Source organism: Takifugu rubripes, chromosome 1, assembly GCF_901000725.2.
Source record: "Takifugu rubripes chromosome 1, fTakRub1.2, whole genome shotgun sequence".
Taxonomy (NCBI): domain Eukaryota; kingdom Metazoa; phylum Chordata; class Actinopteri; order Tetraodontiformes; family Tetraodontidae; genus Takifugu; species Takifugu rubripes.
The window spans coordinates 26,058,650-26,071,559 of record NC_042285.1 but is presented as its reverse complement, the minus strand read 5'-3'; the positions used below and the strand labels follow the sequence as shown (position 1 = coordinate 26,071,559).

The following is a 12,910-nucleotide window of genomic DNA, read 5'->3' as shown; positions in this document are numbered from 1 at the left end:
TTTTCCGATGAAAGGACTGTGACGGGGTGAATATTGTCGAGCCCTTGTTGCAGATGACACTTTAACGCACTCCAGCTTATTACCATCACGTTCATTATCTAGTTTGCTTGCTGTTTTCTCATCATTACTTAATTATCTCCCTGTCTCTAGTAATGTGTTCTTCCTGAGTATAAATACATAATTATCTCAGGATGAGCTGCTTTCCTACTTCTGGAATAAAAACCTTCTCGGTTCATGACCATTTTTTTCCTCCCCCCGCTACGACAGGAAGAGGAGAAGGTGATTATGGGCTGGCTGTGCACGCCCGGCGTGCGGGAATATCAGCAGATTGGGAAAGACGTCAGGTAGAAGCTACAGTTATGGGAAGGGAGATGGGACGTGTCGGCGCCGGGAGCAAATGCAAATAGCGGCGCGGTGGTGAGGTGCCGCCGGTGAACGGTGGTTAAACAGGAAGTGTCTTCCAGCTCCGCCGTCCACAGTAAAATCCATGTGCTGTGGACTCCCCCTCCCACACACGGCGAAGCTCCTGACGGCGAGCTGGAGAATTAATGCGCTGTGAAACACACTTGGAATATATTGCGCAGATCACTTTGGTAATTCCCAAACCGCATCGGAGAAGTGGAGCGCATTAATGTCTGATGTCTGCGCTGCGACCGCGCGTCACGCGAGCGCCGTTTGAAATATGAAGTGATCAGAACCGACGCCGGCGCAGGTGGATTACACTGGCTTCACTTTAAATCTGGGGAATCGACAGGGGAAAATTAACTCCGATACGGGAACAAGCTCTCAGCCGGGATGTGCGTGTCTAATACTTATGACTCAAAGTTCTGGAGAATTCTTTTTACTAGATGTTTTTATATCTGTATATACTTTTTCTTTTTACTGAGCAGTTGGAGAGGTTGGATGTGGAGTCTGGCTCTGCAGCCCAGGGGACACTTGGAGGAGGGAGGGAGACGGCAAACTAAACTTTATCTCCCTCGGCTTTCAAACAGCCTCTCAGGGAAAAGTCAGATGGAGCGGGGAGGGGGGGTGGAGTGGGGGGGGCGTTGCAGTCTCAACCAAAGCACACAAGCTGCTTCTCGAAACTGTTCACGGGTCGGAACTCCTGGAGTGTTTCCTGTACTTGGCGTCATTACTGCGGCTGGAGCTGGTGCATTGTGGGATACCCAATGTTCCAACACGTGTCACGTCTGACACGTGTGGTCCCTGCTCACCTGGCCACTGGCTAACCCCCCCCCACCCCCACCCCCCCCAGAGACGCCAGCGCCTCATTCAGTCTTCGTCATGACAGATGCAGACGTGTGTGAGCTGTTGGTGGAGCCCATCAACATCCTGACAGAACAGCAGCTCAGCGCCACAGAACATGCTAACGATGCCACGCGCGGCGCACGCCGGCGTCCACACCTACAGCGAGAACACGCAGCCTGTCCACGCCGCCACCTGTGTTCACAATTCACCCGCCTGCGCCGACAGCTGAGCGGCAAATCCTGTCGCTCTTTCCTGCTTCCCAGCGTAACTAATCGGACCAATTAAAACCACACTGATCAACGGCGTAGCGGAACGCCGGAGAAAACCGCCGGAGCAGAACCCGCAGTGCTTATTTTTGGCCTCTGCTGGTTTGGTGTGAACGGAGGGGGGAAGGATTTACGGGCTGCGCGGCAGGCTGGCGAGGTCTCGGCGTCGGCTGTCAGTCAGGAAGATGCTGCATCAGAGGGGCCACAGCAGCATCACCAGCAAAGCTTCCGAGACAGCGATGCCTTATTTTAACGGCACGGCTCCGAAAGGATGCGAGAAGCACCAGAAATGGCCTCTGTCTACATTTATGTAAATGTGACAGACCTAAATTGTGTGTTTTGTATACGGGTAAAAGGCAGCGTTACAGGTCTCCCGGCAACCGACGCCGTCGCCCAGACGGAAGCCTTCAGGAGATTAATGCGCCTCCTCCGCCATCGCGCATCCCTAAACGCGTTTTTGTGCGCGTATCATCCCGAAAGAAATTACAAGCACTTGACGTTAAACGCTGTAGCAACACGTTTATTAAGTGCTGTTCCGTCCCAGAGATTATTCCAAATTAAAATGACAATTCCTATCAGTCGCGGTTCTGCACCAGCCAACGTTTTACCATAATTCCCGGCTGTATATCACAGGCCACAAATCTTCCGTTTTCCCAATAAAACGGGTTTACGCGACGCCGCGGACGTTTTTTCCCGGAACGCCGCGACCGGACGCTCGGCTTTAGCCAATCAGCTCAGGCCAAGATTAAACGGTGGATCAATCATGTCAAGCGTTCCAACGGGAGGTTTCCTCGCTCCTGGAACGACGACCTTCACGCCATAATGGACGGCGTCAGGGCAGCGTCGGGCCTTTGATGGTCCCTTTGCGTCGTTAGAGGCCGCAGCATCGTTAGTAGCTCGGTGGGACTATTGTCTTTGACCACTTGATATTCCTACGACGCTCCTGCTCATTGAGATCGAATCTATACTCCATTCCCATCTCGAGGGTCTCCCAAGGTCGCGGAGCCGCGTCCACAGGCTCGTGGCTGCAGCCACTTTACGGTTCAAAGCGCCTCTTTGTAGCGCAGGATTAAAGGTAGCATGAAAAATCAGGTGCAAATTAAAGAGTGGAGGGCTTCGGTCCTGATTTCGGCTCTGATGATGCGTCCTCCTCTCTTTATCCTCTTCCTTTTATCTCCTTCCTCTTGAAAGGCCCCTCCGATCCCGATTCTCCACGATTCAATTAAAGCTGCATCTGCATGAGGAAGGCAGACTTTGGGTCTGGCTCTGGTCGTGGGTCTGGGTCTGGTCGTGGGTCTGGCTCTGGTCGTGGGTCTGGGTCTGGTCGTGGGTCTGGGTCTGGGTCTGGTCGTGGGTCTGGCTCTGGTCGTGGGTCGTGGGTCTGGGTCTGGTCGTGGGTCTGGCTCTGGTCGTGGGTCTGGGTCTGGTCGTGGGTCTGGCTCTAGTCGTGGGTCGTGGGTCTGGGTCTGGTCGTGGGTCTGGGTCTGGGTCTGGTCGTGGGTCTGGGTCTGGTCGTGGGTCGTGGGTCTGGGTCTGGTCGTGGGTCTGGGTCTGGTCGTGGGTCTGGGTCTGGTTGTGGGTCGTGGGTCTGGCTCTGGTCGTGGGTCGTGGGTCTGGGTCTGGTCGTGGGTCTGGGTCTGGTCGTGGGTCTGGGTCTGGGTCTGGTTGTGGGTCGTGGGTCTGGCTCTGGTCGTGGGTCTGGGTCTGGGTCTGGTCGTGGGTCTGGGTCTGGTCGTGGGTCTGGGTCTGGTCGTGGGTCTGGGTCTGGTCGTGGGTCTGGGTCTGCCAACAGGCTGTAATTATTCCCATCATCGGCCGCTGTGCTTATCCAGCAGGAGTTATTTTTTCCAGTGTCGTTTTTTTCCTATTCTTCTTGTTATCGGTGCGATTACTTGTTATTTTTCTCGCACTTCCACCCCCCCCCCCCCCCATCACCACCCCCCCACCTCCTACAGATTTGACAGAGATTTATAGTTTTCATGAAAATGAAGCCCGAGACCATGGCAACCCTCCTGGAGAACATCTAGCATCAAATTAGAAGCAGCACACGACGCTTTTTCCACCTCATTTGGTTCCTAATTCCAAACTCAAAGTCTGGTGTGAAAAATTATTCCTTTTCTTTTTTTAACGTGTGAATTCCCACCAGGGCGGCGCGAGGGGGAGGCGTGTCGCCCCGCCTTCCTCGCCTCGCCGTCCCACGCGTGTTCCCGTCCCAACCCGTGACGCCTCCTGTCCTTGCAGAGTCCTACGTGGCCGACTTCGACGGCAGGAGCTCGCTGCTGTATCGGTTCAACCAGAAGTCCATGTCCACGCTGAAGGACGTGATCTCGCTGCGGTTCAAGAGCCACCAGGCCGAGGGCGTGTTGCTGCACGGGGAGGGCCAGCGCGGGGACTACATCACCCTGGAGCTCCACCGGGGCCGACTGGACCTTTACCTCAACTTAGGTGCATTTCCATAAGACAAGCGAGGCCTTTTGAAGGCACAATCGTCGGATTTGTAGCTACAGTTAATCCCGTTGCTAAGCGATTCGCACAAATGCTCCCAAAATTAGCTGCAGGTGATTATTTTTGCAACGGCCCGTCCATCAAGCGCCTCTACTTCCTGCTCCAGAGGAGGGCGGCGGGAGGATTAGGCGCATTTTATCGAGCTTCTTTTCCCTCCCGGCAGACGACGGCAGGCCGCGGCTCAGCGGCGGCCGCGTGGCCGTGACCGTGGGCAGCCTGCTGGATGACGAGCACTGGCACTCGGTCCACATCGAGCGCTTCAACAGGCAGGTCAACCTCACCGTGGACGCCCACACGCAGCACTTCCAAACCGGAGGAGAGGGCCACTCGCTGGAGGTGGACTACGAGGTGAGTCCACGTGACGGCCGCCTCACGTGACCAGGTGGGGGGCGGGTTAAATGGATCCACGGAGCGCGGCGCAGACAGCCCCGTCATTACAAACACGGCGACGATGAGCCTGGGGGGCCCGGGGTAAACAGTCTGCAGTTAGCGAGGAAGCCCTGGGGAGGCGCCGCGTTGTCAAATGACATTTTTACAAGTTGTTTTTGTTCTCTCGGAGGAGTAGAAGACCGGGAATGCTGGCCTGATTATTATTTTCATCCCACGTCTAAACAACGTCCCCGATAAATAGATTACGTTGCGTCCCCGCTACCTAAATGTGCGTTAGCGCTTGTCAAAGCCGATTTTGGGGGATCCCCGGGGGCCATTTACGGATTCCATCCAATTACAGTTTCCTGCTCCGCTAAAGGAGCGACGGAATGTCTGATTATCCCGATTCTCCCGCTGAAGGAGGACCCGAAACTTTTCCAATCTCCTTTGGCATTAAAGCACATTTGCTTCACGAGTCCGAAACGACTTTGGGTGTTTAGATGTTCAAACACGTCCCTCGTTCTCCTCTGGAGAGGTTTGCTCCCGTCCCTCTGTTCGTTAGCCAAGGGTGAGCTCATCTAATGTGTCCACGCTGCGACAAATTCCTTGGAATTAATTTGGCTTTGTGTCTTCTGCGATAATGCAATTAACAGAGATTTATCATTATTGAGACGATGATTAGTGGGACATTAAAAGGCTGCTGGGAATCTGGTCGGGATCAGTCTCAGGGACAGGAAGAGGAAGCGTTGGATTATTGGTTGGTTTTAAAAAATCAATGATTTGTCAGATATGGCCAGAACCAGCTCTGGAAGCAGAGCTCCGTGCATGAACGACGGTCTCCGTGCGCACGCTCCTGTTGCGTCACGCCGCCGGCCGCATGTGCGGCGCCGTTTTTATCCCCGTGACGTTCAAATGTCGCCAAAATGAGCTGAGACCGGGAACAGGAAAGTTCATTTCCTCTTTTATTCGGACGTGAAATGGCCGAACGTTACCTTCAGATACACACACACACACACACACTCACACACACACACACACACACACACACACACACACACACACACACACACTCACAGCCCAACGCTGCCGCGTGTGATTGACAACAGTTTTATCCCAACACTAATCTGCTGCGTTAACAGCCCCCGCTCCCCTGGGAAGCCTTTCAAAATGACTTTGTGGGGATCCGGACACAGGAGCATTAAAGCGGGGAGCAGCGGCGCTCCGGGATGATGAGGCCCGGCTCGCAGTCATTTCCAGTTCATCCCAGAGGCGCTGGTGAGGGCAGAGGTCAGCGCTCCTCGCCGAGCTCCCCCGCACCAAAGTAAAAGACTCCTTTTTGAAGTTTTCCGGCGTTTTCTCCGAGGTCAGGGACGAGGAACCCGTTTAAACATCCGGCGCCGGGTTTGTTGCTCTCCCTGAGCCCACATTAATATTTCCGCATTAGGTATCAGAACGCGTCCGATCGGGTTCTGCCGGTGAATTACAGCGCGAGTTTTTATGCAGTTTAGTCATCCATCGGAGCGCCTGCCCTCGTAAGTGTTAAGAGCAGTTTCCGCTTCTATTTGTGGTTCGGATGAAAACATCCATCACTAATCTGACAAAAGAGAGAAATCTGAGGGTTTTTTCTGGTCCAAGGACCCAAACGGATGATGAAAAGAGGAGTTTGACGCTGAAAATTCACGATCTCTCCTGTCTCCCGACGGCCACAGCTGAGTTTCGGGGGCATCCCGCTGCCCGGCAAACCCGGCACCTTCCTGAGGAGGAACTTCCAGGGCTGCATGGAGAACCTGTACTACAACGGGAACAACATCATCGACCTGGCGAAGAGACGCAAGCCGCAGATCCACAGCGTGGTGAGTTCGAGTCCTCCGCCGCTGCATCCGGGTAGATCCACAACGTTCCTTTTAACGGTCCTTAAAGGCCCTTTTATGAGATCCTGTTTTAAGTCGGATGAACCGGAGCAGTGATGCTAAAGATGAGGAGAAACGGCCGGAAAAGCTCCTTAGGAGGTGACATCTTCAGGCAGCTTCTTCTGCTTCTTCTCCTCCTTTTTCTCATCAGATCTGAGACACGTTTCAATGCGGCTCTGAGATGAATTCCCGTCCCGTTTTCCATGTTTGTGGGATGAAAAGAGTCTGAGGGGAATTGAGCTGAACGCTGCGGCGGGATGGCGATTCTTTGATTTGGGATTTTAACAGAAATGTGTGTTTATTTGAACAATTAAGCCTTTTTCTTTTACATTTCTTTCCTTATTTTCCTTTGAATGTTATTTCTGGTCACTAATAAACAGACAGAGACGGTTTTGCTCATGTTCACGTTCACGTTTAACCTTTTTTCCCCCTGTTAAAACCCATTTTTAGGCTTTATTCTCTCTCCCACGGTTGCATTTGCTGGTATTGACCTCAGATAAAGTGAGTCTATATAGAGCTCTTGTTGTGGCCCAAAATGGCTAAATTAAAGCCGGCTCGTCCCAGTGCAGACGTGGAACCCTCTATGTGCTCCTCGCCAGCATGAATAGATTCATCTGGGCCGTCGGCCTCCCGCACAAATCAGCGGGCCAAAGAGCCACATGACACATCTCATCTGGGGCGTCGGCGGCCTTTTAATATCTGACGGCTGCGTTAAAAGGCCTGTAAGACAACAGGGAGGTGGGGAGCGGCGCCGCCATGATGGAGGCTGTAATGGAATTTCAATGGGGCCATCTCCCCGAGGTTGATGGGAGGGAATCTTATTGAGAGTCAAAGAGCTGTGATTGCTCTGTTCTGGCCCGCGGGCGCCGGGGCTGATGGGACCGCGACCTTAGTCAACATCACCAGTCGGTGTTTGAATATGCCGACCGCGACCTTTGCACTGGACAGAATTACACTGAAATCCAAACCGATTTTTTTTTCTTACCATTTTCGGTATTATAGGCCAGGAGCAAACACATTTCCTGGATTCATCTCCAATCATCTCGCCTCCCTCCCAGTTTGTGCTTACTTTGGGTTTTAAACAGACTCCGGCCCGGGTGGACTTTATCACTATCGCCGGGAAAATTGGTTTTTTTAAAATTGCCAGTGAGTTTCAGAAGGCAAAAATGGTACTTTAGAATTATTTTGTCAATTATTTTCTGTCCTGTGAGATTCTTGAAAAGAATTAGGTGGGTAATTGATACCACTTCCATGTCTTGAAAGCAAATATGAGACCAGTTAATGGAAAATGGCTCCCTCCTCAAGTGAACCCGACCTACCAGCACTTCTAGAGTCCCAACTGGTCAGGCCTCATCCGAGGTCGAGTTGATGGAGTTTATATTTTCAGGGTAGAAAAAAACGGAATCTGTCTCATTTCTGGGGAGATGGAAGTAATCGCAGTGTATTTGACCGTAGCGCTAATGAGGCTACGGCTGCGCTAGCGTTCCACTCAGAGGCACAGCAGCGGTAGAACCCGGATCTTTTTGGCCTCTTGTAAACAAGGCTGCCCTGAAAGAACCCTGACAGTCAACAGAGCATTCTGGCAATGGGAGGGGGGGGGGCATATGAGTTAAATATGATGCGTATTTTGTTTCCCTGCTTATGCTGCTTAATAAGACAGACGCAACCTCGGCGCTCCGGACCGGCCGTCTCCCTCCTTAGACTCATTTCCTGAACTGAAGCTCCCACTGCTGGACCAGATGCTGAATCATCATGTTGAGTAAACAAGATAACAAGGGCGGGGGGGGGGGGGGGGGGCTGACAAGGAAAAGGGGCAAAAACCGCTGATGAGCATATAAAAATAAAGAAAACACAATAACCCACCATCGAAGTCTACAGAAAACCTACACATACCGACCAGTACCTCCAGTTTGACTCTCACCACCCACTGGAACACAAGTTGGGAGTGATCAGAACTCTCCAACACCGGGCCAGGGAAATACCCACCACATCCCAAGGCAGAAAGAAGGAACAGAACCACATTAAGACAGCTCTCAAAACATGTGGCTACCCAGACTGGGCCTTCACCAAAACCTCAAGAAAGCAAGACCTCAGCAAAGGAGAGGAGGAGAGAAACAAACGCCGCAGCGTTTCCATCCCCTACCTGTCTGGAGTCTCGGAGAAGTTTAGGAGGATCCTCCAGAAACACGACATACCGGTTCATTTCAAACCCAGCAACACCCTCAGACAGAGGTTAGTACACCCAAAGGACAAGACACCAAGACCCAAACAAAGTAATGTTGTTTATGCTGTACAGTGCCAGGAGAAATGCAAGGAACTGTACATTGGGGAAACCAAACAACCTCTACACAGAAGAATGGCACAACACAGACGTGCCACCTCTTCGGGTCAGGATTCAGCAGTCCACTTACACTTAAAGGAGAGTGGGCACTCCTTCGAGGACAGCCAAGTACGGATACTGGCCAGAGAAGACCGCTGGTTCGAAAGGGGGGTCAAGGAAGCTATCCATGTTAAATTGGAGAAACCATCCTTAAACAGGGGTGGTGGCCTGAGGCACTTCCTATCACCCACATACAATGCAGTCCTCCACTCCTTCCAACAGCAAAACAAACATTCACACCATTCCAAGAGACCCAGTGACTCATCACCATGTGACCCAGCAGACAAAGGGGAGACATCTCAACAGAAACTAGGTCAACGACCCGACCAACGACCCTGCTAACGACTCTCAGGTGACCACCCAGATCATTAGCATGCAAATGGTCCAGGGGCTATATATTCTCAAGCTCTCTCCCCAGCGATTTCAGAACTGAAGAAGCCTTCTGGATAGAAGGCGAAACGTCTTCAAGAGAAGAAACCCAGTCCAGTTGACAGAGAAAACTACCTTGGATACAATGACCTGGATGACTGAGAATTTACACAGACAATAACCCAAGGTGACACTAAACAGATGAGGGCAACAGATGCCACCTGCTGGCTCTGCTGGTGTCTGGAGCTGGAACCATCAGGCACGGTGATGGGATCTGGTCTAGGATGGATGGATGGATGGGTGGATGGATGATGGATGGATGAGGGATGGATGGATGAGAGATGGATGAATGGATAGGTGGATGAGGGATGGATGAATGGATGGATGGATGGATGGATGGGTGGATGAGGGATGGATGAATGGATAGGTGGATGGATGGATGGATGGATGGGTGGATGGATGGGTGGATGTTTGGATGATGGATGGATGGATGGATGATGGATGGATGAATGGATAGGTGGATGGATGGATGGATGGATGGATGGATGGGTGGATGAGGGATGGATGAATGGATGGATGAGGGATGGATGAATGGATAGGTGGATGGATGGATGGATGGATGGGTGGATGGGGGATGGATGAATAGATAGGTGGATGGATGGGTGGATGGATGGATGGACGGATGGATGGATGGATGGATGGATAAGGGATGGATGGATGGATGGATGGATGGGTGGGTGGATGGATGGATGAGGGATGGATGGGTGGGTGGATGGATGGATGGATGGATGAGGGATAGATGGGTGGCTGGATGGATGGATGGATGGATGGAGGATGAATGAGGGATAGATGGATGATGGATGGATGGGTGGGTGGATGAATGGATGGATGATGGATGGATGAGGGATAGATGGATGAGGGATAGATAGGTGGGTGGATGATGGATGAGGGATGGATGGATGGGGGATGGAGGGATGATGGATGGAGGGATGATGTATGGATGGAGGGATGATGGGAACAGCAGGTTGATCCAGCAACATTCAGGACACCAGAGTGATTAGTAGCTCTCTGAAGCCTTTTGCTAGCGCTCGGCGGCGGCTGCTGGTTGACGTTCATCCATCACTGGAGAGTAGCTAACGCAGTGATGAGGTCGTGCCGTCGCCACGCCGTTATTTCCACGTGTTGACAACTGGATTTACAGCTCAAGACCAAACGTCGACGCTGTTTCAACAAACAGGTGGAAGCAGATGAGGCTGCGAGCCGTCAGAATCCACCTCCCACGTGATGTCAGGAGCATTAGCCCGACTGCGGAGATGGGAAGAAGCAGATCCGGACTGATAGAGTCTTCACCCCGGTTTCCTGATTGATACGGCGCTGGCGCGGTCGCGCCCGTGCGGCCTCCAAAGGCTACGTGTTGTTGCAGATATGCTAATGAGGCGGCGGCGGGAGGCTGCTCCCGTCACCCCGTGGCTTCCCACTGTAGCCCTTTCCCGTGTTTATGCTAATCAAGCCAGCTCTCTCCTGGATAACTGCTTCTTTGACAGATATGAGATTGTTATCGATCCACACATTTAAATATGCTCGGAAAATACGAAACCAGGAAAAAAACAAACCATCTTTGCTGAATGTCAGGCTGCGGGACCCTTGAACCCGCCCCTGATTGATTCCTGCGCCGTTGTTTGCGATGCTGCCCTGCGTTTAGCCTCCTGTTAGCAGAGTTGGCAGATCCTGACTAGCTGATGAGTTTATAAGCACTGAACCATAAATGGCAGCTGCTCGTCCGCTTTTCCCGGGAAGATGTACGCGACCTGGATGCTCTGGGAGTCGAAAAGTTCCTTTTTTTTGAGCTTCTCTTGTCAGATAATCTGTCCATAACACCTCCGCACAGTTGCTGCTACAGCATAAAGAGCATAAAGAGCACGTGCTATAGATATTAGATGGCCTTTCTTCTTCTCAACTCCTAAAAGAGCTGTTTCGGCCGATGAAAAGCCCACTTTTTGTTGGAGGGACTGTTGTTTTAGTGCAGATGCCTGGTGTTTATTTCCCCATTTCTCTGGTTCGATGGCTCTTCCACTTCTACTCCTGTGAAAAAGGGGGCGATCTTGTCGTGCCGGACGAGGTCTGTGAAACAAACGAGCCGGCCCCAAACGCCACAGCCTCAGACGAACGGTGAAACGAAAGCTTCTCCATCTCGCCCCCGGCTCGTCGCTCACGTCTGCATCCGTCTCCTTCCCGCAGGGCAACGTGACCTTCTCGTGCTCGCCGCCCCAGCTGGTGTCCTGCACCTTCCTGAGCTCCAGCAGCAGCTTCCTGTCGCTGCCGTCGGCGGCCGCCGCGGGCGCAGGGGGGTTCTCCGTTCGCTTCCAGTTCCGGACGTGGAACGCAGACGGGCTTCTGCTGTCGCTGCAGCTGAACCCGGAGCCCCAGAGACTGGAGCTGCGGATCAGCAACAGCCGGCTGTCCCTGACCCTCCAGAACTCAGGGCGACAGAAATCAGAGGTCTCAGTGGGTGAGTCGGATTCTAAAATAAAAACACGTGCAAAAACTCAAAGACCCCTCAGACTAGACGGCCCAGCAGCTGCTGAGGTGCCAGTCTGTGCACGTGAGGCGTTTACATGTGCCACACTTAGCAGTTAATAGTGGACTTGCTCTCTCCGTAGGAGGAAGCTATTGTGCATTAGTCCTCGGAAGGGTGCGTTCAGGCTCCAATCATTGCTGGTTTTATTCAGCGCTCATTTAATAACCCAGTTAAAGTGTTACACTTTTCAAATATATTACTTTCTTTTGATGTCTGTGAGGGCTCCACAGGTGGGGAACAAAGTCGTTGCTAAAGGAGGTCCAAAACTGAACAAATAAACAAAACTGGCTAAAACGACGGATCCCAGAGTCACTTGAACGCACCATGAATCGTTAAGCCTCCTGAGACCTTTTAGTTAACACAGGTTTTGTTAGTTGACGCCAGGGAAAACACGGTTACCATGGTTACAGCGTGGGTTTTCGGCCGTTTTAGAATCTGCTGGTGACAAAATTAATTCAAAGAAATGTGGGTGAGATTCGTGCTTTCGCACACAGGAATTATTGAGCCCTGTGGGTCGGAGGTCACTTTCTTCTGGCCGTTCTGGGTTCGAGATAAAGCTTTTGAATTTAGGAGCTTTTCTATTTATAAGTGAGTTTCACCAAAAAGGGATGAAGAATAATGATTTCTTAAGGCGATTTGTCAAGCTGACAGTAATTTTCTTTGTTCTCTGTGTGTGCGTGAGACTTTTTGGAGGATGTTTTAATATAGAACACTTTTGCTGCCCCCCCGCCCACATGTGTTTTGGGGCGACTCGTCACCGTTTTTTCCTCTTATTTGCTGTCACATAAACGCATCTGCATGAAGTGGGTTTCGAGTTCCCCAAATCAAATGATTGCCATCCTCGCTCGACCTTGGAATCTCCAGCCGACCGCATGATTGCGAGCGGCGCTCCGACCAACCAAAGTCATTTCATCCAAATTCTTTTATCAGCTTAGAAGTTCAATAACCTCAAAAAAACCCCACCATTCTTTCCTGGTGAGAAATATCACCGGATCCCCTGTCTGGGATCGGTTAGCCGAGATTATCGAGACAGCCGTGATTGTTTGGGGAAGGCGGACTTTCTGCCGATGGCGGACTCCTGGGAAATATAGATGGAGAGGACGACCTGAGGGACAATATTCCCTTTATTTATATAATTCATCCCAGAGATTAAATTACCTGCCTGCAGCCGGGGCGACGAGCGGCAGAGCCGCAGCACGAGGAGCACGAGGAGTTTGTTTCATGAGCGGAGGCCTCGGTGATTCAGGTTCGTTCTGCTGCTTTACCCGTTTGTCTCGGAGCGTGA

At 51.9% G+C, this 12,910-nt stretch overlaps 1 protein-coding gene across 1 annotated transcript in view; it reads left to right on the top strand.

Annotated features, from left to right (window-relative positions):
• Positions 1–12,910, top strand: part of LOC115252608 (contactin-associated protein-like 5) — a 52,062-nt gene that overhangs the window by 19,406 nt on the left and 19,746 nt on the right. The window contains exons 5-8 of the mRNA XM_029848132.1: positions 3,756–3,959; positions 4,183–4,367; positions 6,098–6,241; positions 11,286–11,556. Of these exons, the coding sequence (XP_029703992.1) occupies positions 3,756–3,959; positions 4,183–4,367; positions 6,098–6,241; positions 11,286–11,556 (804 nt within the window). The remainder of the gene's footprint in view (positions 1–3,755; positions 3,960–4,182; positions 4,368–6,097; positions 6,242–11,285; positions 11,557–12,910) is intronic.